This window comes from Hyla sarda, chromosome 4 (assembly GCF_029499605.1).
Source record: "Hyla sarda isolate aHylSar1 chromosome 4, aHylSar1.hap1, whole genome shotgun sequence".
NCBI classification, from domain to species: Eukaryota; Metazoa; Chordata; class Amphibia; order Anura; family Hylidae; genus Hyla; species Hyla sarda.
The window spans coordinates 149,496,482-149,523,755 of record NC_079192.1 but is presented as its reverse complement, the minus strand read 5'-3'; the positions used below and the strand labels follow the sequence as shown (position 1 = coordinate 149,523,755).

Here is a 27,274-nt window from a genome sequence, read left to right as displayed (position 1 = left end):
TTAGGGGATAATCTGTCCTGTGTCATACCAGACTCTATGCAGATCATGTTACCTCCTATATACAGTATATAGGAGATTATATTATATTATCATTATATACAGGTGATCCATGATGTGATACAAGCTGTTATTCACGGGACGTGATAAGATAACGTCCTATAAATACTTTGTATAGGAGATTGTATTATATAATTATTATTATTTATTACAATTATATAGGGATTTAAGAAAAAATCGATTCCCGCGATTATCGCGATTTTTCACTTGCCGATACTGAATCGATTCAAAAATATTTTGAATCGATTCAGTATCGGCAAGTGAAAAATCGCTTTAGTGATGTGGAATTTGTATCTCCTGATGCACAGAAAGCATGTCCCGGGCATCAGGAGATACAAGTTGCACATTTTGTCAGCCGGATCTGACACGGCGGCGGCGCTCTGGGTGTACAGAGCGGGCTTCGACTCGTGCCCGCTCCATACTCTGCGGCCCCCGGCTGATTTCAGTGTCCGGGGGCCGCTGATGCATCACCGCCGCTAATATCCAGCATGCGGTGCTCTGCAGCATGTATGGAGCGGGCTCCCGACTCGTGCCCGCTCCATACTCTGCAGCCCCCGGCTGTTCTCAGTAGCCGGGGGCCGCCGCTAATAGCCAGCATGCAGCGATCGCCGCGGCTGGCTATTAACCCTTTAGATCGCCGCTGTCAAAGCTGACAGCGGCGTCTAAAGGGAGATGTGTAGGCTCTCCGTGGCTCTGTCATTGATAGATCCTGGCTGGACCAGGCTCTATCAATGGATCACAGATAAATGGAGTTCAATAGAATCTATTCATCTGTCTAAGGAATCTAATGATTCCTAAAAGACTAATAAAGTGTACAAAAAAAAATAATAAAGTTTTAATAAAAGCGTAAAAGACATTGTTTTTTAAACAGAATCGGGATATATCGCGATGTATCGTCACCTAGACGGTATTGCGATATATCTGGATATATCGAATCGCCACACTGGTATCGCGATTCGAATCGAATCGCCAAATTCTTGGCGATTCACACCCCTACTATCATATACAGGTGATCCAGGTAAATCCTTGATGTGTGATACAAGCTGTTATTCATAGCGTAGAACGTCCTATAAATACTTTGTATAGGAGATTTTATTATATTATCATTATTATTATAAATTATCATTATATACAGGTGATCCAGGTAATCCATGATGTGTGATACAAGCTGTTATTCAAAGCGTATAACCTCCTATAACTACTTTATATGGATACGTTCACACATACAGGATCTGCTGCCTATTTTCTGCAGCAGATTTAGCCACCCATTGAAGTTAATTGGTAGCAAAATCAGCTACACAAAATATGCAGAAGATCCTGTATGTGTGAATTTTATTATATTATTGTATACAGGTAATCCACGTAATGTGTGATACAAGACTCTATAGCAATGGTCTTCAACTTGCGGACCTCCAGATGTTGCAAAACTACAACTCCCAGCATGCCCGGACAGGCAGGGCCCTGTGCGCTGAGGCTCTATGAGATGCCCCCAGCTCTCACAGCAGGATGATTGACAAACCAGGAGCCTGCCCAGAGCCCTGCTTCTCCTGCCCTCACTTCCTGTATTTGGACTCCTCATAGACACACACAGGCAATAGCTGCAGGGACAGCATTTTTTCACCCAAAAATATACACATTTTTTAATCAATGTATATTACAAATATACATATAATGTCTACATTATATAAAAGTTTTTGTTGGCGACAGGTAGACTTTAACCCCTTCAGGACCAAGCCCATTTTGGCCTTAAGGACCAGAGCGTTTTTTGCACATCTGACCACTGTCACTTTAAACATTAATAACTTTGGAATGCTTTTAGTTATCATTCTGATTCCGATATTGTTTTTTCGTGACATATTCTACTTTAACATGGTGGTAAATTTTTGTGGTAACTTGCATCCTTTCCTTGTGAAAAATCCTAAAATTTGATGAAAAATTTTAAAATTTTGCATTTTTCTAACTTTGAAGCTCTTTGCTTGTAAGGAAAATGTATATTACAAATAAAAAATTTTTATTCACATATACAATATGTCTACTTTATGTCTGCATCATAAAAGTGACGAGTTTTTACTTTTGGAAGACACCAGAGGGCTTCAAAGTTCAGCAGCAATTTTCCAATTTTTCACAAAATTTTCAAACTCACTATTTTTCAGGGACCAGTTCAGGTTTGAAGTGGATTTGAAGGGTCTTCATATTAGAAATACCCCACAAAAGACCCCATTATAAAAACTGCACCCCCCAAAGTATTCAAAATGACATTCAGTCATCATTTTAACCCTTTAGGTGTTTCACAGGAATAGAAGCAAAGTGAAGGAGAAAATTCACAATCTTCATTTTTTACACTCGCATGTTCTTGTAGACCCAATTTTTGAATTTTTACAAGGGGTAAAAGGAGAAAATGTATGCTTATATTTGTAGCCCAATTTCTCTCGAGTAAGCACATACCTCATATGTCTATGTAAAATGTTCGGCGGGCGCAGTAGAGGGCTCAGAAGGGAAAGAGCGATAAGGGAATTTTGGAGAGTACGTTTTTCTGAAATGGTTTTTGGGGGGCATGTTGCATTTAGGAAGCCCCTATGGTGCCAGAACAGCAAAAAACCCTCACATGGCATACCATTTTGGAAACTAGACCCCTTGAGGAACATAACAAGGAATAAAGTGAGCCTTAATACCCCACAGGTGTTTCACGACTTTTGCATATGTAAAAAAAAAATTTTTTTTTCACTAAAATGTGTGTTTCCCTCCAAATTTCACATTTTTCCAAGGGTTAATAGCAGGAAATACCCCCCAATATTTGTAACCCCTTCTCTTCTGAGTATGGAGGTACCCCATAAGTTGACCTGAAGTGCACTATGGGCGAACTACAATGCTCAGAAGAGAAGGAGTCATATTTGGCTTTTTGAGAGCAAATTTTGCTCGGGGGGCATGTCGCATTTAGGAAGCCCCTATGGTGCCAGAACAGCAAAAAAAAAAAAAACACATGGCATACCATTTTGGAAACTAGACCCCTTGAGGAATGTAATAAGGAATAAAGTGAGCCTTATTACCCCACAGGTGTTTCACGACTTTTGCATATGTAAAAAAAAAAAAAAAAAAATTTCCACTAAAATGTGTGTTTCCCCCCAAATTTCAAATTTTTGCAAGGGTTAATAGCAGGAAATACCCCCCAATATTTGTAACCCCTTCTCTTCTGAGTATGGAGGTACCCCATAAGTTGACCTGAAGTGCACTATGGGCGAACTACAATGCTCAGAAGAGGAGGAGTCATATTTGGCTTTTAGAGAGCAAATTTTGCTCGGGGGGCATATCGCATTTAGGAAGCCCCTCTGGTGCCAGAACAGCAAAAAAAAACCCACATGGCATACCATTTTGGAAACGAGACCCCTTGAGGAACGTAACAAGGGGTACAGTGAGCATTTGCCCCCCACTGGTGTCTGACAGATCTTTGGAACAGTGGGCTGGACAAGTTTTCATTTTCACGGACCACTGTTCCAAAGATCCGTCAGACACCTGTGGGGGGTAAATTCTCACTGCACCCCTCATTACATTCCGTGAGGGGTGTCGTTTCCGAAATGGGGTCACATGTGTTTTTTTTTTTTTTTTTGCGTTTGTCAAAACCGCTGTAACAATCAGCCACCTCAAATGTGCAAATCACCTCAAATGTACATGGTGCGCTCTCACTTCTGGGCCTTGTTGTGCGCCCCCAGAGCACTTTGCGCTCACATATGGGGTATCTCTGTAGTCGGGAGAAATTGCGTTACAAATTTTGGGGGGCTTTTTTCCCTTTTACCTCTTGTGAAAATGTAAAGTATAGGGCAACATCAGCATGTTAGTGTAAAAAATTAAATTTTTTTACACTAACATTCTGGTGTAGACCCCAACATTTCCTTTTCATGAAGGGTTAAAGAAGAAAAAGCCCCCCAAACCTTGTAACGCAATTTCTCCCGAGTACGGCGATACCCCATATGTCGCCCTAAACTGTTGCCTTGAAATACGACAGGGCTCCAAAGTGAGAGCGCCGTGCGCATTTGAGGCCTAAATTAGGGATTTGCATAGGGGTGGACATAGGGGAATTCTACGCCAGTGATTCCCAAACAGGGTGCCTCCAGCTGTTGCAAAACTCCCAGCATGCGTGGACAGTCAACGGCTGTCCGGCAATACTGGGAGTTGTTGTTTTTCAACAGCTGGAGGCTCTGCTTTGGAAACAGTGGCGTACCGGACGTTCTTATTGGGGGAGGGGGGCTGTGTAGGGGTATGTGTATATGTAGTGTTTTTAACTTTTTATTTTATTTTGTTAGTGTAGTGTAGTGTTTTTAGGGTACAGTTGCATGGGCGGGGGATTACGAGTTTCCCGGCGCAAAATTTGCTGCATCTCAAGATGCGAGAAACCCACTGTAAAAGCCTCGCCCATGTGAATGTACCCTGTACATTCACAGGGGGGGGTGCACCAGCTGTTGCAAAACCACAACTCCCAGCATGCATGGTCTGTTAGTGCATGCTGGGAGTTATAGTTTTGCAACAGCTGGAGGCACACAGGTTAGGAAACACTGAGTTAGAAACAATGTTTCCCAACCAGTGTGTCTCCAGTTGTTGCAAAACTACAACTCCCAGCATGCCCAGACAGCTGAAGGGCATGCTGGGAGTTGTAGTTCGGCAACATCTGAAGGGCCAGATGTTGCTGAACTAAAACTCCCAGCATGCCTGGACAGTCAGTGCATGCTGGGAGTTGTAGTTTTGCAACAGCTGGAAGAGCACAGATTGGAGACCATTATACAATGGTCTCCAAACTGTGGCCCTCCAGATGTTGCAAAACTACAACTCCCAGCATGCCCAGACAGCCAAAGGCTGTCTAGGCATGCTGGGAGTTGTAGTTTTCAGACTCCTAGAAGCAGCAGTGAAGATCTTCACTGCTGCTTCTGAGGACCATATACTTACCTGCCGGTCCCGTCGCTGCTCGTCCACGTGGCCGGTCCTGCCGCTGCTCCTCGGTCCCGCCAGGTAAGGCCGCCGGTCCCCTGATGTTCCCCCCCCCTATGCCGCAGGTCCCCACGAGCCCCCGCAGCCATCGTCCCCCGTTCTGCCCGACTTCCAGGGGCGGGCAGTGCGGGGGATCTGAACTTTCACCCCAGATCACTGTGATTGGTCCACAGGGACCAATCACAGTGATCGCTGACCAGGACCATCAATGGATGGTCCTGGGGGTGAAGCAGAAGTTGTCCCCTGCTGGAAACAGCGGGACTTCTGCCAGTTAACCCGTGCGATGCTGCGCATTGCCGGGTTAACTGAATGTCATTTATAAACGCCGGGATGCGCGAACGCACTGCACAACCCAGCGTTTATATAGGACATTCTGCGGGAAGGGGTTAATAATGTTCCACATTTTTATTTTGTATCAGATAAAGACGTGCGCTCCAGCCCATGATCATATGATAGTTGTAGTTTTTCAACTCCTAGGGAGATACAGGTTGGGGAACAGAATTCTATGAGTTCCTGAATCATATTTTGTATACAGGTATATCTGTTGCCAAACAGCCTGTGATGTCAAATGTGATAACCAGTGTAATCCACTGGAGGGGTGGGGTATGTTATTCTCCGATGTAGGGTGTGAATGACCTGACGGAGCTCTGTTGACTAGTCACATGTGCTAAATGAGTGCGTCCACTGTACGTCCGGGAGGTTACTGGCACATGAGTCGTATTGATAAATGTTATTGGCCAATAGGTCTAGCCATTGACACGGACATGGCTCACCAGAGACAGGAGTATAGGTATTTTCTCTCATCTCTAAAACATTGAATGTGCCTTGTATATTACAAGTACCAGCAATGTGCCTTGAAGAAACCCCTTTTACCAAAGTTTTTGCAGTAATATACTTGCCATAAAATCTCTGGTAACCCTAATGGTTGACTATAACAAAATAAACTCACTGCTACTGTCCTTATCAGAGCTAGTGACAACATTTTAACTTATGGTATATAGGAAGTTGGTGCATGTGTAATAGATTAAAAGAAGTTTTAAAAATAATTAATAAAAAAAAAATATACAATTTTAACATACATGGTTTTTATTTACTGCCTATGGACAGTGGTATGGAACAGCCCTTGGATTATTTTTATCGAATGCATCTGTGAGCGGACTGAATTCAGTAGGACAACATGGCAACAGTTGTGACCCACATGGCATTCTGTTAGCTCTTTCACACGCTGCAGTAAAAATCTGCATGGATACTTACGTGTGGTGCATGTCAAGTTAAGTTGTGAATACACTGCTGATTTGTTGAGGATTGTCCCAATGGATTTCAATCTGAAGGTCAAAATCTAAAAAAATAAAAAATAATTATTTGTAATAAAATGTTGTGGGATTTTTTTTGTAGTTCTGAGGCGAATCCCAAAACTTATTTTTTTGGATAACTGTTTATTTTAGAAGGTTTTTAATAATTTTACAGTAAATAGAATAAAACATACAGCAAAAAGTATGAAAAAGTCATTGCATCAAGAAGAAAAACATTCCGGTGTAAACATTTGAACGAGCAGTACGGTATCTGCCATGAGGCCAAATGGATCAAGTGTGTTAAAATTCAACATGCCTAATCTTTTTTTTGCCTCTGACGTCTGCTGTTGGGGTAGATTTGGACCCCTTTAAAGGTGTACTCCACCCCTAGATGTCTTATCCCCTATCCAAAGTATTGGGATAAGATGTCTAATCGTGGGGTCCTGCCGTTGGGGACCCCTGCAATCTCTCCTGCAGCACGCGCTTGTCATCAGCTGCACGGAGCGAAGACCTCTCCATGCTGATGACTCACAATACAGGGGCCGGAGTATCGTGACATCATGGGCCCCTCAATGCAAGTCTATGGGAGGGGGCGAGGTGGCCCCCTCCCATGGCTCTATGCAGCCGATGACAAGCGGGTATACCGGTTCATACTGAATACCAAAAATTTTTTCCCTGCACGATATGAATTTTTCCCCATACCGGTTCAGCCCCTCCCTCGAATGAATGAATTATCAGCCGCAGATGATTTGCGGTTGCGCTTAAAATGAATGAGTTTGCGGCCACCGGCACTTTATATGAATGACTTGCCGGCCGCAGCGCTTTAAATGAATGACTTGCCGGCCGCAGCGCTTTAAATGAATGACTTGCCGGCCGCGGCGCTTTAAATGAATGACTTGCAGGTCGCAAAACTTTAAATGAATGACTTGCGGGCCGCTGGCGCTTTAAATGAATGACTTGTGAGCCACCGGCTCTTTAAATGAATGACTTGCGGGCCACCGGCGCTTTACATGAATGACTTGCGGGCCGCCGGCTCTTTAAATGAGTGACTTGCGGGTCACCGGTGCTGGATATGAATTTTTGATATGGAAGGGGTTAATATGTGTTTTTTGAACTTTTATTACATTTTTTGTTTTGTTACACTCTTAGTCCATTAGGAGGAATCATTAGATTCCTCATGCAGATCAATGCAGTTCTATTGAACTCCATTGATCTGTGTGATCTGTGCTCATTTGATTGAGCCAGGCTCAGTCAAATACAGATCCACGGCAGCCAGGGAAGGAGAGGTAAGCCCTCCGGCTACCCCAAACACACACTCACAATTGCACCGCAGTGGGGCAATCCACCCCACTGGACCACCAGGGATGGTTAAAAGGTCCCTTTTAGATGCCGCTGTTAACTTTGACACCAGTGATCTAAAGGGTTACTAGCCGCATGTCAGGTTATTAGCGGCGCCCCCAGCTACTGAAATCATCTGAGGGTTACTGGTTATGGAGCGGGCGTCACCGGGTTGTTTAGCTTGCTCTACTAGTCTGAAGCAGGGCTTAATGTTGGCAAAATTCATCTGCCCTGAACTGCATGTCCCGGGCGTCGGGCAATAGAAATTCCACATCCCTGTATATGTAGAGGATATAATATAAATATATAGTATATATTATTAGATACAAATGCACTTAACCCCTTCTGGCATTCAGTTAGGAATAGGGTTACATAACATACATGTGATGCGTCAACAGTCTACGTTCACATTAGGAAAGCAGATTGCGCCTGCGGTATACATCGGCCTGCCGTGCTTTTGAGTACAATAAAATAATGTGATCCACTTTTCTAATGTGAACCTATTCTAACTAAACAAGCCTTAGGCTGGGTATACTCTGAAAATAGCTGCTGGCTGTCTCTCCCGATTCGATACTTGTGCACACTAAGTTTGTATGTGTTCTCAATGGGGAAGGGGGGGGGGGGGGGGGGGCACTGCCAGGGTCATATTGAAATCCAACACTCTTGCACAGACATGCTGAGATGTGTGGTGTAACTAGATATACTTTAGCAGTTCTGCTTCATAAGGAAACAAACCCAGGCAGAAACATGGTGACAGTCATGGGACCTGCAAGTTACACGTGTCTTGTGATAGTACATATTCTAAAACTCAATAGTTAACTGAATGCTAGTGGTCACATGACAGAAGGTAATGGGACTACTTGAAGGGTCAGTGTTACCTAAAAGAACAGTTTTGAAGTGTCGTAGCGACATGTTAAAAGATTTGATTAGTCAGTGTCTGGCTCCTAGACTGGAGAGAAGCACCCTGCTAAGCCAAGTACTTCTCCCAGCTAGATGAAGTTTTGGTCCTATTCAGTAAGCCCTAGTGCAGTGTCTTCAGATGTCAGGACATGATGGGAGTTGTAGCTACAGATAGGGGAGCGCGCGCACGCGTGTCATGGGACTCCAGCTGAAATGCTGTACTCGGTCATTCATGGAAGTGTAAGGTGCTTATGTCACACAGGCTTTTCAGTGTCGGACAGAATAAATGACTACATGAGCTACATAATGCTTTTTACAAGAATTTGAAGAATGTGACAATGTTTATGTTCTTCAAAAGTTTGTGTTTATCTTCCCAGAGAAGTCAATGTTAACACTGTTACCTTTTTTTTATTGAGACCTATAGATAGGCCTGTTATATGACACTCTATGAATGTAGTATTGTTTAGTGAACATAATGAGGCCTACTGTGCAGCTGTCATGCAACATTTCCTCGGACTATTACTGTACTACAGTCAAGTTCTGTGTCTAATTGAAAGTACCCACGAAGGCATAGACTCAACAGTGTCGTCAGCAACCCCACAAGATTAATAAAAATGTTGTATGAAAGGGAATTCATATTCAAGCACTCTCCCATCAGCTTCAGCCCATACAGTCTACTACAGCCTGCTATGAAAGGCACACTATAGATGGGGGGGCACATGGAGGCATTTAAAATACATACCTAAATGGATCAGCTTCACTAATGGCAGTGGAATAGAAGTTACCAATTCACTGCTTGAAATTGTTTAATTTAGAGTAACATTTTTTTTTTTTATACCTGATTGTTGTTTGACAGGAGACGTTGGGGGTCTGGAGGGATTAATCAGATCCAGTTCACAATTGGGATGCCCTGAAAAGAAGAAGCGCAAATCAACTGTGCAGGTAAATCTCACATCCAGAAACACATTGGCCCCGATTTATTAAACTGTGCGAGGAAACAAAAATAGAGAGATTTTCCATTAGGAGACTTACTTGTGTAAGATCCAGATATTGTCTCTAAAGTATAGAAGGGGTGATAAAGGGAGGGGAGTGAGGGCCTAGGGAAATGTATGGCCAATAGATGGAGCTGCCACTACCTATATATCCCTAGGACTGGAGCCCTATACTACCCCTGTGCCTTGGCGGGGTAGTCCGTCATAAAAAGGGCGGGCCCGCACTGGAACCTACCCCTACGTACCTGGAAATTCCCTAAAATATTAGACAGAAGGAAGACAATTTTTTCTTTTCTCTCACAGTTTGATAAATCTGGGCCCTTGTATTATATCCATATCAACAAGCCTGAAATGTTACTGTGTGTCCATGAAAATGTCATTCTTAATTAAAAAATCTTTTGGAAATCATACATTTTTAAAGTCACACTGCTAAGCCCTTTAACCTTTTTATTTCAGGCAAGGCTAGATGATTATTTTGTAGTTACCTCCAGATTTTTACTTATTGCTGATATGAACACACATTAGAGATCTGTAAGGCCTCTTAGTTGTATGAAGCAGTAATATGATGACTAGAGATAAGCGAAGTTACAGTCGTTTGATTTGTCACGAACTTCTCGGCTCGGCAGTTGATGACTTAGCCTGCATAAATTAGTTCAGCTTTCAGGTGCTCCCGTGGGCTGGAAAAGGTGAATACACTCCTAGGAGAGAGTCTCCAGCCCACCGGAGCACCTGAAAGCTGAAATAATGTATGCAGGTTAAAGTCAGCAACTGCCGAACCGAGAAGTTCGTAACTAATGAAATTACTGTAAGTTCGCTCATCTCTAATGATCACCATAATCTTTTAAAGATCTCACTGTACCTCTGTGTATATGTCAATACAAAAAAAATACATCCAACTGATATCACAATGGGTCTCCAAGGCCCAAAAAGCCAAAGAAGCACACAAGGAATACAATAACTAAATACATGTCATGTGAAGCTAGAAAATGTAATTAACCGTCAGCCCCCGACCTCAAAAGGGGGAAGGGCCAACCCAGCATGAGGTCCCTAAGAAGGACAAAACAGGATGAAACAACTAATACCGTATATACTCGAGTATAAGCCGAGTTTTTCAGCACGATTTTTCGTGCTGAAAACACCCCCCTCGGCTTATACTCGAGTGAACTCTCCACCCGCAGTGGTCTTCAACCTGCGGACCTCCAGAGGTTTCAAAACTACAACTCCCAGCAAGCCCGGGCAGCCATCGGCTGTCCGGGCTTGCTGGGAGTTGTATTTTTGAAACCTCCGGAGGTCCGCAGGTTGAAGACCACTGCGGCCTTCGACATCATCCAGCCAGGGGGGATGTGTGGGATGATGACAAGGGGATGATGAAGGGGGGGATGTGTGGGATGATGACAAGGGGATGATGAAGGGGGGGATGTGTGGGATGATGACAAGGGGATGATGGAGGGGGGGATGTGTGGGATGATGACAAGGGGATGATGACAGGTAATGATGATGAGGGTCTGGATGATGACAGGCGGTGATGATGATGAAGATGTTAATGACGGGTCTGGATGATGACAGGGGGGATGATGTATTTCCCACCCTAGGCTTATACTCGAGTCAATAACTTTTCCTGGGATTTTGGGTTGAAATTAGGGGTCTCGGCTTATACTCGGGTCGGCTTATACTCGAGTATATACGGTATACATTTACAGGGAAACAAAACAGACAACACACAGACACACAACCTGATTATAGACACCAAGGGAGGGAATGGGAGAGCAAGAAAAGAAAAATATCAAAGGCAGGAAAAGTCATGGAGGTTTTCGATCGGAAAAGCGATCTCACGGCTCCCAAACGGAGATAAACAAAGGAATAGTTATTCAAGGAGGCCGTAAGTTACTCGAGAGACTAACTCTCATGGATACAAGCCACCAGGTCAGCTTCCGATGGTGGAAGAGACCTCTTCCAGAACTTAGCTATGAGAGTCTTAGCAGCATGGACAATGTGCATAGAGTTTGAATGCTTTTTTTTTTTAGATAAAGCCCTATAAGACAGGTGAAGAAGATAGATCAAAGGATCAGGAGGCACAGAGATACCTATAACCTCATTAAGCAAGTGCTGCACGATCTTCCAATAACCCACAATAAGTGGACAAGTATATATGGAAAGCAGTCCCCAGACCCACCCTGCAGCGCCAAGGTTGGGGCGGAGTAGTAGGATTCAATTTATTCAGCAACTCCGGGGTATGGTAACAGCTCATAATCTGCCTCCCAACCGAACATATAGCGATTAGATGGGACCATGCCAGCAGGAGAGCTAAGAAGGAAAGAATAGATATGAGAGAAGTCCCTAAGTCTGGGGTCCACCATGACATAACCATTCAAAACTTGTAGGCAGGGACACAACCAGCGATCCCAGCTTAGATGACATAAAATGGCTAAGTTGCAAATAGTGGAACCTCTCAGAAGGGAGCTCCCTACGAGAGACCAACTGTTCAAATGACAGGAGAATGCAGGAAAGAGGGTCAACAACATCAGCCCAACAGAAAAGACCCCTAGAACCCCATTCCTTAACCATACTGGAAGACAGACCCGAGGGAAAGTAAGGATGATAGAGAAAAGACTGTAAAGGTGAGGAAGAGGAGAACAACTTAAACTTCCTAGAACAATAGCCCCACACATATCTGGGGAAGGAAATCAGACCCAAGAGAGGACCCACAGGGATAGAAGTAGGGGCAACACTCCAATGGAGGGAATTTGGATGAATTGGAGCCAGCCAAAACTTTTCCAACTCCATCCACCGGCTATATACATGGTAAGTAGACGATGCCGCTAGATGGCGCAAGTGAGCAGCCCAATAGTATTTAGCTAAATCAGGGACACCAAACACCCCCCCCCCCCCCCCCCCCCCCAATAGACCGACTTTCTGTACCTCTGTATTTTCTAATTTCATATAAATCTAATAGAAAAAAAGTCACATTACATCAGACTTTGTTGTTGGGTATTTTCCAGGAGAGGCATAGAATAAAGTAATTGAGTATTATGGAGCCACAGTGAAGCTGACATTAGGAAGTAAACATCAATCTATTAAGTAGGGTTGGCGGGGCAATGACTAGTGGTTTAGGTAGTATGAAAGTGATGACAGATTGAAAGAAAAAAATCCTTTGGAGAGGAATCATTTTTCTTCTTTAGGGTTAATTTACACTTACAGGATCTGCTGAATATTTTTTGCTACCCATTGATTTCAAAGGATATCAAAATCAGCTGCAGAAAATATGGAACAGATACTGGAAGTGTGTATCAATAAGTAGTGAATAGACCCTTATTGTTCTATAAAAATAAATCTGACTTGCGGTTTAAGGATTGCAGAAAATGTTCTGACCTTGTCTATTTTTATTTAATTTTTTCTGGCCTGTGAAAATTATATCCAGAAAGTTTCTTATGTGATGTGATAACCTCAATATGTTTATCCAGCCTATATCTTGTTTTCTTTGTTTACTTCTAGGGGGCTACGCTTCTTCCTCTCTCAGAATATGCTCCACCAACAAGCACAAGCTCGGACCATCTAATTGCCTCCAATCCTTTTGATGATGATTATAGTATATCCCCTCTCTCTGGGTACACTTATTTTGGAAAACCAGGATATGCCAATGTCGAAGCCTTTAACACTTTTAAAATGCCACCTAACACATCACCAAAAAGGTCTTCTCGTAATGGCGGCTTACAAAACTTCAAAGATCAGCCACTGTGTTTTCCAAAAGAAATGAAAAGTATGTCTATGGGGAGAATATTCTCCTTCAGCAATGTACAAGAAAAATCACCTTTTGAGAATGAGACCTTTTTTAACAGTGGACTTGGACAAACTATTTCGATGCCCGGGCAGCACTTTAGACCTAACATTAATCAAGATGTCTTTCATATGACAAGTCCCAACCCTGGCCAACGAAACAACTTTCATCCACTCCCTTATAGGGCTCAAGGTGGCAAAGCACACTTAAATCAGCAACCCGAGGGATACCACCTATTTGAAGTGGCACAACCTTACTTTATGCATCCAAAAATGTCTCACTATAAGCAAGAATCTCATTCTCCATCCAATAAAAATTCTAACTTGAACCCAACTACAAATAAAGACAAATCCAGTCCGGCTGACTTCACCCAACCGACTACTGATATACAGGGTTCTAAAAAACACACAGCCCATTTAGAAAATTTACAGCCTGAAACCATAGACTTAACTACTTGCGGTCCTGGTAATGGAGTCCACAGCAAGGCTTCACTTTCTAAACTTTCAAAAAGAGACGTGACATCTAGTGAAAAGTGCAATAGGTGGCTTCTCCAGTCCAGTTTTTGTGGTCCCGTTGACACAGTGAACCCATGTGGTATTTGCTCTGTTGAAGTTAATAATGTTGGGGATGCCATTATGTGTGAAGTTTCTTGTCAGAAGTGGTTCCATCGAGCATGCACTGGGATGACCGAGATTGCCTATGCACTACTTACAGCAGAAGCCTCCGCAATTTGGGGTTGTGATACTTGTTTGGCAAAAAAGGATGTTCAGTTTGTGCGCACACGCAAATAAACCACCCACGTTCTCCAGAATTAATATGGATTAAGAGAACAGTGTTGGTAAAGTGAACCAAGCCATATCCTTTCTAACATTTACAATTGATGCCGGAGAGGGCCTCCCTTACAGCACTGAGTCCCATTTAATCTTTTCTGTTAAAACCTCATCATTCAGCAGCAATAATGGATAGGGACCCCCAAGGACTGAATGCCCTAGTTTAATTGGGACACGTTTTTTTTCCATCCAAGGTTCTCAATTCAAATCTTGAATCTTATTGATATAAATATGAAGATTTTTGCTGTTCTTAATGTTTTTTTTTCTTCATCTGTGGGATGATCTGAACTATATATGCTGCTCTGAGATCTTTTGCACTATTTAGAGTAACAATATTTTTTAATACAGATCATTATTATTATTATTATAATTTTTTTTTTTTTTTGGGCAGCACGAAGTTTGAGAGAGTCAGGAAATCGGATAATTCTGGGAATTGCACTAGACGTTCTGTACTGATGACTGACTTGTTTGTGCGAGGTTATCATTAGAAATGTTTATTAATCACAGCACTTGTCCCTTTAAATGGGATCTCTAGATTTTATTATAATGTCTTGAATATTTATACAGTTAGCACATCTGGGTATTGGATTAGTTGTTTGGGTTGGAGTTGTTTGCTTTACTTCTACAATACCTGTCTGGATAGAAGTACCTGGCCTGTATGCCTGTTGTGACACTGGGGGACGGTTTGCAATATTTATATTTAATTAGTTGACTGCAGATAATCAGAATAGACACCTAACTTTATATCCATTGCTTTTGGCAAGTAGTGTGTTAAAGATTGATGGAAATAATAAAACATAAGCACCTCAGGTCAAATGCTTATCTGTTGCTTTCATTTTCACATTCCTGAAGGCTTGAACCTACTATGTGATCATACAGAAATGTAAACCTTGGAAATTGGGGAATAATGGCTAGTCTATTTTATTGTTACATTTAATGTAACTTTAATGGTTTTGACCTGAAGAACAATTTTTATGATTTTATCATGTATTTGGGGCTTTATCTGCTTTACAAACATTTTTGTTTCTTCATATTGTATTCTTACAATGGTATATGTTTTCAGACAAGTAGAAGATTTTTATAAAGTACCATGCCCTCGGAGACCGGCAGAATATTTTTCTCTACTGATAATTGGTATAATAAAAGATGATTACCAGACTGACTCTTGTGTTCATTTAGCCTCAGTCTGTAAGCTCCATCATTTTAAATTCCTCTTGCTGTCTGTGCGCAAAAATAGAAGACCTATAAATGTCTTACGCCCAAATTGCATTTCTTCCAAAGTACAGTGATCCCTCAACTTACAATGGCCTCAACATACAATAGTTTCGACATACAATGGTCTTTTCTGGAATATTGATAAAAGTTGAAACCAGACTCAACATACAATGTACAGACAGTCCAGATCTGTGAAATGTGTCAATGACCGGAAGATCTGACCAATCAGAATGGGCATTCACTGGTAAAACGCCTGTATTACTTAAGCGTATGCACTGTCTGATATGCACTGACTGATGTCTGGTAGCGCCTCCCTACAGTACAGAGAGATACTACATTTTCTGTACTCTTTACCTGTACCAGGGTTACCTGCTCCTTTGGACACCAGGATAGGGCGACTCCATGTTACTTTTTTAGGACATTGCATGTACTGTACAGGACCCCGAAGAAGCTCCTGTCCTCTACATAGACCAGTGTTTCCCAAGAAGGGTGCCCCGAGCTGTTGCAAAACTACAACTCCCAGCATGCCCGGACAGCCTTTGGCTGTCCGGGCATGCTGGGAGTTGTAGTTTTGCAAAAGCTGGAGGCTCCCTGCTTGGGAAACACTGACATAGACTGTGATTTACAGCTCCCAGCAGATCTTTCTTACTTTTATATGTAAGGATTTGCTTCATCTATATTAATCTACTTATTTTTCTTTAATTCTCACTTTTTCCTATTTTTTTATTGAAATTTTGGTGCCTTTAGAACCAATTACCAGGTTTCCATAGAGTTCTAGTCTCAACATACAATGGTTTCAACATATAATGGTCGTCCTGGAACCAATTAATATTGTAACTTGAGGGACCACTGTATACTAAACTAGTCTGCACTATATGATCAGCTTCATATCGCTCTTTAGCAGTGGAGAGGTTATTATTTTGCTTCATATTAACATGCATGTAACCTTAGGAGATTTTAAAGTATTCTGAGGAGAGAACTTATAGTTAAAGAAGTTCATTGTTCAATGTTATTGTACAGAGTTGTCCTGTCATTGCAGGCTCTGCTGGCTTCTTCCTTTCTTTATTCATATTATTAAATACTAGTATATTAAACAGAACAATAACGTTGGACATGGGCCTTATTTTACTAAAATACACTGCTCAAAAAAATAAAGGGAACGCTAAGATAACATATCCTACATCTGAATGAATGACCTAATTGTATGAAATACTTTCGTCTTTACATAGTTGAATGTGCGGAAAACAAAATCACACAAAAATTATCAAAGTGGAAAACCACACTACAGGCTGATCCAACTTTATGTAATGTCCTTAACCCCTTAAGGACCAAACCCATTTTCACCTTAAGGACCAGGCCAATTTTATTTTTGTTTTTTCCTCCTCGCCTTCTAAAATCCATAACTCCTTTATATTTCCATCTGCAGAACCATATGAGGGCTTGTTTTTTGCATGACCAATTGTACTTTGTAATGAAACCTCTCATTTTACCATAAAATGTACGGCGAACCCCCCAAAATTGTTTTAGGGAGGAAATTTTAATGAAAACCATTTTGGAGGGTTTTGTTTTTACACTCTACACTTTACGGTAAAAATGGCATGTGTTCTTTATTCTGTGGGTCAATACGATTAAAATAATACCCATGGCTAGATACTTTTATATTTTTGTATCACTTAAAAAAATCTAAAACTTTTTTGTACAAAATCAGTAATCTAAAATCGCCCTATTTTGACCACCTATAACTTTTTCATTTTTCTGTAGATCAGGTCGTATGAGGGCTAATTTTTTGCGCCATCATCTGTACTTTTTATCGATACCACATTTGCATATATAAAACTTTTAGATAATTTTGAATAAATTTTTTTTAAATAAAATGTGACAAAAAAAATTTTTGTAACATTTTTTACGTTTACACCATTCACCGTACGGGATAATTAACATTATATTTGGATAGTTCGGACATTTACGCTTGAGGCGATACCAAAGATGTTTGTTTAAAAAAAGTCACGCTTTTTGGGGGTAAAATGGGAAAAACGGACAATGTTCATTTTTATTGGGGGAGGGGATTTTTAACTTTTTTTTACTTTTTATTTTTACATTTTTCAACTTTTAGTTTACACTTTTTATGTCCCCATAGGGGACTATCTATGGCAATCCTTTGATTGTTAATACTGTTCAGTGCTATCGGTGATCTTCTGCTCTGGTCTCCTCGATCTCGGACCAGAGCAGAAGACCCCGAGAGACGGCCGGAGCCAGGTGAGGGGACTGCCGGCCGCCATGCTGGATGATCGGATCGCCGCGGCAGCTCCGGTCATCCATTCAAAGTACTGCACTGCCGCAGATGCCGTGATCTGTATTGATCACGGTATCTGAGGGGTTAATGGAGGACATTGTGCAATCGCGGATGTCCGCTATTACGGGCGGGTCTCCAACTGCTAGTAGCAGCGGGAACTTGCCGTGTATGACTCGAGCACCATTCCGATGCTCGTGGTCATACACAGGACGTAAATGTACGTCCTGGTGCCGGAAAGTCCCTCCAAACCAGGACGTGCATTTATGCCCGTATGACCTCCCTACAATGCCTGGGCATGCTCCTGATGAGGTGGTAGATGGTCTCCTGAGGGATGTCCTCCCAGACCTGGACTAAAGCATCCGCCAACTCCTGGACAGTCTGTGGCGCAACGTGGTGTTAGTGGATGGAGTGAGACATGATGTCTCAGATGTGCTCAATCGGATCCAGGTCTGGGGAACGGGCGGGCCAGTCCATAGCATCAATGCCTTCCTCTTACAGGAACTGCTGACACACTCCAGCCACATGAGGTCTAGCATTGTCTTGCATTAGGAGGAATCCAGGGCCAACCGCACCAGCATATGGTCTCACAAGGGGTCTGAGGATCTCATCTCGGTACCTAATGGCAGTCAGGCTACATCTGGCAAGCACATGGAGGGCTGTGCGGCCCCTGAAGACATGCCACCCCACACTATTACTGAGCCACCGCCAAACTGGTCATGCTGGAGGATGTTGCAGGCAGCAAAATGTTTTCTCTTGGCATCTTCAGACTCTGTCACGTGTGCTCAGTGTGAACCTGCTTTCATCTGTGAAGAGCACAGCGCGCCAGTGGCGACTTTGCCAATCTCAGTGTTCTCTGCCAAATGTCCTGCACGGTTTTGGGCTGTAAGCACAACCCCCACCTGTGGAGGTCGGGCCCTCATACCACCCTCATGGAGTCTGTTTCTGACCGTTTGAGTGGACACATGCACATTTGTGGCCTGCTGGAGGTCATTTTGCAGGGCTCTGGCAGTGCTCCTCCTGCTATTCCAGAGGCAGAGGTAGCAGTCCTGCTGCTGGGTTGTTGCCCTCCTACGGCCTCCTCCACGTCTCCTGATGCACTGGCCTGTCTCCTGGTAGCGCCTCCATGCTCTGGACACTACGCTGACAAACACAGCAAACCTTCTTGCCACAGCTCGCATTGATGTGCCATCCTGGATGAGCTGCACTACCTGAGCCACTTGTGTGGGTTGTATACTCCGTCTTGTGCTACCACTAGAGTGAAAGTACCGCCAGCAATCAAAAGTGACCAAAACATCAGCCAGGAAGCATAGGAACTGAGAAGTGGTTTGTGGTCACCACCTGAAGAACCACTCCTTTATTGGGGGGTTTCTTGCTAATTGCCTATAATTTCCAACTGTTGTCTGTTCTATTTGCACAACAGCATGTGAAATTGACAATCAGTGTTTCATCCTGAGTGGACAATGTGATTTCACAGAAGTGTGATTGACTTGGAGTTACATTGTGGACTTGGAGTTTACATAGTGGAAAATTCAGCAGCAGAAATTTTAATTCTGGAATCCACAGAAAGAATGAATAGAGACTGACTCCGTTGATGGCTGCTGCGGCGGAATGTCTTGGCAGAGATTCTGCCATGTGATTTGGGTCCCAAAACTAAATCTGTCACCTGAAAAATGTGCACCAAACTTCTGACACTGTCTAATAGGGCTCACCTAAAGGATACTGGCAGATTATGGCCAAAAATGAAAACGTTAAGAAATGTTCCGATGTGTAAACATAGGCTTAGGGAGATTTCCCTCTGATGGCATCTGCTTCTGTTTTTGGCAAGACACACATCAATCTCATACAGTTATGTAAAGTCACCCTCATGGGAAGCCCTTTCAATGTATGGCTCTACAATAGCTACAAAATGACAGTGACTTGCAATGGAATGATCACTGTTTGGATACCAGCCTGTATTTGACTGCTGTACTCCTGATCTTGCTTGCTAGGTATTTGCATAGAATTCATTCCGCAGCCACCCTTGACACTGAACTCCTTGCCAACAACAGTGTGTTGCCATGCAACATAATGGGACAGGAGGATATTACGGGCATTATCTTTAGAGCCTGCTGCTCTCCAAGGAATACATTGTTTATGTGACAGAAAAATAACTAGGTAATTGCAAAGTAGTAACATCCAGTAACAGTCTGTATCAATGAACTCTCGTGTGAACACAGGTAATTACTGGAGACCCGAACTGAAATCCCACTGGAGCCATTATTTTCTCCATATGTCCTAAGTCACAAACTGTAAGTGTATTGGGATACTGCAGTGTTGTACCTGTTTTACATTTTTCATTTTTGCATTTGTCAATTCTAAAATGGGTGAAACAAAATAGGTGAATTTTTGCCTTTTGGCCCAGAAACCTGTTCCAGATCTCTGTACTTTACTAGATTCAGCTTTTCCTCAACCCTGACTAGTCTCCCTGTCCCAGCCGCTGAGTCAACTTTCTGGCACCAGTTGATTTAAAAAAAAAAAAAATTAAGGTTTCCACGGGAGTACCCCTTTAATCTTGGTTTCATCAGATCATAGAATCTTATTTTCTACAGTATGAGAGTTCTTTAGGTGCTTCTTTTCTCCTTCAAGCTCCAGGTTGGCCATCACGTGTTGGGAGAGGCTTCTTCCTGGGCACTCTGCCATGAAGCCCAGATTGGTGGAGTGCTGCAGTGATGCTTGACCTTCTGTAACAGTCTCCTATCTGCACACAGGATTATGGAACTGAGCTAGAGAAAAAAAGAGTAGCAAGCAGTATTGTTTGTCCCAAAAAAATTGGATTCTATTAAAGTCAATAGGGCCATCAGTTTCTGTTGGTGTCCCTCGTGCAGCCGATCCACCTGCAACCCACCTCCGATGCAGATAATAGGTATAAAGAGGAGAGGAACACATCAGCATGTACCATGATACTTGGAGAAATCCTTACAACAGTGAGTAGAGCTGATGGCTCAGTGTATCACCTCCCCTTTTGCTTCTTCATCTCATTAGAAGTTGACGAGGATGGAAATTGGCTACTGATGCAGGATGTCAGTTTAGACAGAGGGGTTTGTAATGTGCTGGACATGGGAGGAGGGAGGCAGCAGCAGGCATTTCAGGCACCCTTCTTGAAATTTCTAGGTGCACTATCCAATACAATGTTGTGTATCTGTTGTATACGATGGGGCTTGTTATTTTGCCTTTGATGTTGTCTATAACTTTAGATCTAATTATCTATCCAGACACACTGTTATTACTTATAAGCCCCTGGCACCATAAAAAAAGATAACATAACATGTCCAGTATTCATATTATTATGAGTTAAGTAACAAGGATGAATAATGTATTTTAATAATTCGGTCATAAAGCTAATTTCTTATGTTGATTTAATCTGTATTGTGGCCCAAAAAAAACATCCGTCATCCTTTATCACCTATCCATTAAATGCAAAAAAAAAAAAAAAAATCAAATCAAATGTAACATTTGCCCTATTTATATTAATGACTACAAATGGAAACAAAACCACTGTTCTGTAATAATAATAATACATTATGTATGACTGCTCCATGTGTGAGAGAGAGAGAGCGAGATATCCTATCTGGTACAGATACCGTCTTTCCCCGAAAATAAGACATTCCCCCAAAAATAGTTTCTTTTGCATTCTGGCTAAATATAAGGCTAAATATAAGGCCTCCCCCCCAAATATAAGGCCCCCTGAATATAAGGCCTTCTCCTAAACCGGTCGCTAACCAGTGAGCTTCGGCGGCTGGCTTTCTGGATGACGAGTGACACCCCTGAGATTGCGCAGGGGGACATCACTCGTCATCCCAGAGCCTGCGCCGTCACACAAGGACTAACCTGCCTGCTCCTCGCTCTGCAACAGTGAGTGAATTGCAGGAGGCAGGCAAGAGGCACAGACACACAGGGGTGCCTGGTGGGGGGGGGGGGGCGATGGGGAGACTCATTAACCTCACTGGATTTATCCCTGTTCTGTGCCGGGGGGGGGGGGGGGGGGGGGGGGAGAGACTAAATAATCCACTGTATACTGTGGATTCTTCTGCATGGCAGAATAAGACGTCCCCTAAAAAGAAGACCTAGCGCATCTTTGGGAGCAAAAATGAATATAAGACACTGTCTTATTTTTGGCGAAACAAGGTAACTCCCTGTGTTTTTCCTGTGAGGACTACTTCACACACCGTTTTTCAGCAATGTATAAAAACTGAATTTTTTTTGCTTTTCTGTAGTCCAATAGGGAAGCTTACAGTAAAAACACTATACATAGAGTGTGCTGTGTTTTAGAAAACAAAAAATGCTGCCAACCTGTAAAACAAAACTAAAAGAAAACTTTGCTTTGCTCCCAGGTCTGCCATCTTTGTTCATCTGTTAGGCCCTTGGTAGGACTAAAGAAAATTGTATAAAAAAAAGAAAACATTTATTTATTTTTACCAATAATAATAAATTATAACCATCTACCTTACTAAATGCTTTATTATGGAGAACATAAAAAAAATAAACAATTAGGCTGGAATCCAGGTGAAGATTCTGAAGGCTGCCAGTGCCAACTTAATCCTTTAGAATCGTGGGGACATTGCCATTGCTTTCTCATAGACGGCAATGTGTTCTGCCAAAAGAATGAGCAAGATCGTTCTTTCAGCAGTGGGATTCCGCTGTACAGTGTACACTACGGAGTTTCCGCTGAAGGGTAGTGTCACACAAAGCGTATCCGCAGCGTATTTGATGCTGCGGATGTGCTGACGGAAATCACAAGAGCGAGCTCCCTGTTGTGGCTGGGTAGCTCTGTGTGTTCGCATGTGACTGCTGGCAGGAAATCAGCCGTTACGAGCCGACAGCTACCCAGCCGCAGCAGGGGTCTCGCTCTTGTAACTGCTGCCGGCGCATCTGCAACGTGAAATATGCTGCAGATGCGCTCTGTGTGACCCTAACTGACAGGATGATCTTGCGGCACCAGAATTTCAGAGCATAATTTTAAAGCGGAATTACACATGGAAATTTCTCAGTCTGAACCTAGCCTTACTACTGCCAAACATGCAATGGCCCAAACTATAATGTATATACACTGAAATGTACGTAAAGAAGGCAGTGATCCCCAACCTGTTGCTCTCCAGCTGCTGGAAAACTACAATTCCCAGCATGCCCTAACAGCCGATTTGTAGTTTTGCAACAGCTGGAGAGCTAAAGATTTGGGATCAACTGCTCAATGGCATTTGGTCCTGCTGTCAGCTCTAAATGTAGACTCCTGCACTGAGCCAATATTATGGTTGTGTGAACACTGCTTATATTTCAGATTGGATACGCAAGTTAATGGGGAAGATGGCTGACAACTAAAGGGGCTGATACTGGCCTTACATTAGCTTAGGGTACATTCACACCATGGTTACGTATATGCAGGGGTCAAGTCCTGGGGAAAAAAGTGTGGGAACTCACCCAAGATTTCCACTTAAAGGGGTATTAGACATCTTCTTACCAATGCAAAGGACAGGGGATAAGATGTCTGAACCTGGGGGTCCCGCGGCAGGGGACTCCCATGTTCTACCTGCTGCACTCAGCGTTCGTTTAGAGCGTTGGGTGCAGCACCGGAGGCTCATGTCGTCACGGCCCCTCAATGCAAGTCTATGGGCCGTCACGCCCCCTTCCATAGAATTGTATTGAGGGGGCATTACTGTGACGTAACGAGCCTCTCCCCCGCATCACCAGTCATCCAGCATGGAGCGAAGCTCGCTGCCTGCACCGGATCTCTGGGGTCCCCAGCTGCAGGATTCTCGCGATCAGACATCTTATTCCCTTTAAAGGGGTATTCCACCCCTAAACATCTTATCCCCTATCCAAAGGATAGGGGATAAGATGTCAGATCGCCGGGGTCCCGCTGCTGGGGACCCCGGGGATCACTGCTGCAGCACCCCAGTATCATTACTGCGCAGAGCGAGATCGCTCTGCACGTAATGACGGGCAATACAGGGGCCGGAGCAGCGTGACGTCATGGCTCCGCCCCTCATGACATCACGGCCCGCCCTTGTCAATACAAGTCTATGGGAGGGGGCGTGGCGGTTGTCACGCCCCCTGCCATAGACTTACATTAAGGGGACGGGCCGTGATGTCGTGAGGGGCGGAGCCATGACGTCACGCTGCTCCGGCCCCTGTATCTCCCGTCATTACGCACAGAGCGAACTCTCTCTGTGCAGTAATGATGGCGGGGTGCCGCAGTGGTGATCCCCGGGGTCCCCAGCAGGGGGACCGCGGCGATCTAACATCTTATCCCTTATCCTTTGGATAGTGGATAAGATGCCAGGGGCGGAGTACCCCTTTAAGGGCTGGTCCTGCCAGACTCCTGCTAATGGGAACTGTGTTCCTACTGTGGAAAAAGTGCAGGATCTCCATTCCCATGAGTTCCTGCAGGACTTGAGTCCTGCGTATATGGCAAACGTGTATGGTTTTATATTGTAAAACTATATAGAATTGTATTTGTCTGTATCCGTAGACCAGCATTAAATCCAGTTTTGTACAGTTGCGGTTTAGTTCTGCCAAAAAAACGCCTTCTACCACGGTTTTGTGTACTATTTTAAAACTGTTTATTTAACAAATGTTTTTTTTTTATAGTATTAAAGTCCAGGATAACTATTTATAAAACTGTGTGTATAAGGTTCATACGGTTTTAGCCCATAGAGTTTTGATACGCCTAAACCGTATGAAAAATGTGCTGCCTCCAGCTGTTGCATAACTACAACTCCCAGCATGCCCGGACAGCCGTTGGCTGTCCGGGCATGCTGGGAGTTGTAGTTGTGCAACAGCTGGAGGCACTCTGATTGGGAAACACTGGCTTAGGTGATTGCATAAGTAATGTTTTTGTATATTTCCCATAAAAATGGAAAAAGGACACACAAAACATAAAAGAAACTAAAATAATATGCATCATATCTTTAACCATTCTTAGGTAACAAAGTATGTATCTGAAATAAAATAAATAAGCTAAATAAAGGAATAAATAAACAAGCAGCTAAAGGGTCACACATTGATGTAATGCCCTGGACTGTAACTTTCCAGCCCTAGGAGGACCACCTGCGCAGGGATCGATGGGACTTGTAGTTCCCAACTGCGCTCAACAGCTGAGTGACGGGTGAGACCGGAAGCGGTGTAGGCCAGGACAGGAAGTTGTCTGTTGTCAATGGCAACCAGTAGTAAGCGCGTTCCCTGAGAAGTAAAGATGCCGATCATAGTGAAGGACTATACATGGCAGCAGAGCGACAAGGAGATCTTTATATCGGTGCCGCTGAAGGGAACCGCGGCGGGGCACAGCAGTGTAATGTGCACGGAGCGCTATATCAAGGTGAGTGCGGACCGGACTAGTCTCCACTACACTCAAGGGCACTGTGGAGTTATTTATTTATTCCCTTTTAGGTTACTATAGCAACAACCTATTCCGTAGCGCTGTACACACACTGTTATCACTCGCATCAGTCTCTGTGGTCACTGGAAGGGGAAATACAGTTTGTTTCAAAAACAGCACCACCCCTGTCCACAGGTTGTTTTTGGCATTACATCTTGGCTCCATTCACGTAATTGGAATGGAGCGGCAATACCACAAACAACCTGAGGACAGGCGTGGTGCTGTTTTTCTAATCCTGAATAATCCCTTTAAGGGTACGTTCACATGTACAGGATCCTGCGCTGATTTGTTGCACAGGATTTGATTAGAAGCGCAGGATCCTGTAGGTGTGAACATACCGTAAGGGTACAATCACACGGGCAGAGTTTTTTGCTGGTTTTCCACTGCGTATTTGAAAGGGGGCGGGCTCTTCTCAGTTGTCCGCAGCAGATTTTCCATGGCGGAATGTACGTTGCGGAAAATCCGCAGCAAGCCCCATTTAAGTCAGTAGGGACTGCGGCGGATTTTCCGCAGTGTAAATTCCACCGCGGAAAATCTGCTGCGGACAGCTGAGAAGAGCCCGCCCACTTTCACATACGCAGCGGAAAACCCGCAAAAAAAATCCGCTTGTGTGAACGTACCCTAAAGGCGACTTCAGGCCTTGTAAAAAAAAAAAAATCATAGGGTCAGGAATGGGTTAAATGAAGAGACCTCTTTTCACACCTTATTCTGCTGCCATCAGTCTGGTGTCCCCTTCCCCTGCTGAAAGTTGTGCGGTGACATCCAGTACATGACCCTGTAATTGCAGCAGGACGTACACATAGGCCCAGCTTTATCAAAGAATATCTGGGGTACAGACTATTTTCCCACATTTATTTGCGCGGTGGGTTTGACTAGCGTGCATCTTATTTATCAAGAAGGTGCAACAGGATGATTAATTTTGCGCAGCTCTGCTGTGGTGGGAAACGCTCTATCACATACACTTTTTCTATACACTTGTGAGGGAGGGAAGTAGACACGTTCCCGGGTCCTGAATTTGGCAGGTTAGGTGTTTTTACTTAAAGGAGTAGTCCAGTCCTGAAAAACGTATCCCCTATCCTAAGGATAGTGTATGCGTTTCAGATAGCGGGGAGTCCGACCGCTGGGGCCCCGGCAATCTCCCGTACGAGGCCCCAGCAGCCCGCGGGAAGGGGGCGTGTTGACCACCGCACGAAGCGGTGGCTGACACGCCCCCTCAATACAACTCTATGGCAGAGCCGGAGCACTGCCTTCGGCAATCTCCGGCTCTGCCATAGCGCTGTATTGAGGGGACGTGTCAGCCACCGCTTCGTGCAGTGGTCCACACATACTATCGATCCGGGGCCCCCCCCCATACGAGAAATCGCAGGTGGTCCAAGCATTCGGACCCCCCGCTATCTGAGTAGTCCCGTTTTTCAGGACTGGACTATTCCTTTAATTTCACAGAGGTGCCGGGACATTTTTACTTGCATTTTTGACGCTACAATTTTATTGCGGTGTCTAAGGGGTTAAAGCCGGGCATCACCGTGATCAGTGATGACCCAGCTATGACCTGCGCTCAGCTCCTGAGCGCGTGTCATAGAAGAGGAGTGGGACGCTGTCGACCACAAGAGGTTAAAGGTTGAATTGCGTAAGGTAGAAGTGATTCTAACGCCTACTGGACGGTGGTGTAGCTTTGCACCTAAAAAAAAAGTACCTTTGTGCACAAAATAGCGACTTTTGACAAAAGTTGCAAATGATAAATACGTGACCACTGCATGGTCAAAAATAAAAAGTTCTACGGGTAGGCAAAATAGACGCATAAGTCTCTAAATATGCTGCTTGCGCCTGAACTGCGCCAAAACATAGACAAAAAATGCTCTAAAAGCAATGATAAATCTCCCCCTATGTACAGAACATTATTGCGGTGCTTTCAGTAGGGGGGTACCAGAGCATCGGTGAGCGGAGTGGTGAGTACAGTTTTATGAGTTTGTTTTTTTTGTTTTTTTTACCCATTCCCTGAGATTTTTTGAAAAGTCCAAAAATCCTTGAAGATATTTTTGCTGACATTTATCATTGCCTTTAGACTGTTTTTTAGTATCTAGAAAAGGAGCAAGCAGGGTTTATTTGCGCCTTTTTTGTGCCTTTTTGTTTTACACATTTCTGCTGATTTTGAGTTGCAATCCTCTGATTTGGGCAATACACATGATATGGAAGG

General features: G+C 43.6%; 2 protein-coding genes across 3 annotated transcripts in view; both read left to right on the top strand.

Annotated features, from left to right (window-relative positions):
* Positions 1–15,313, top strand: part of PYGO1 (pygopus family PHD finger 1) — an 18,978-nt gene extending 3,665 nt beyond the window's left edge. The window contains exons 2-3 of the mRNA XM_056572375.1: positions 9,421–9,506; positions 13,049–15,313. Of these exons, the coding sequence (XP_056428350.1) occupies positions 9,421–9,506; positions 13,049–14,122 (1,160 nt within the window). The 3' untranslated portion in view covers positions 14,123–15,313. The remainder of the gene's footprint in view (positions 1–9,420; positions 9,507–13,048) is intronic.
* Positions 15,314–24,640: 9,327 nt separating this feature from the next.
* DNAAF4 (dynein axonemal assembly factor 4) overlaps positions 24,641–27,274 on the top strand; it is a 45,678-nt gene continuing 43,044 nt past the window's right edge. Inside the window, exon 1 of one of the 2 annotated variants that reach the window (XM_056572368.1) lies at positions 24,641–25,020. In XM_056572368.1, the coding sequence (XP_056428343.1) occupies positions 24,898–25,020 (123 nt within the window). In that variant the 5' untranslated portion in view covers positions 24,641–24,897. The remainder of the gene's footprint in view (positions 25,021–27,274) is intronic. The other variant, XM_056572366.1, reaches the window with a different exon arrangement.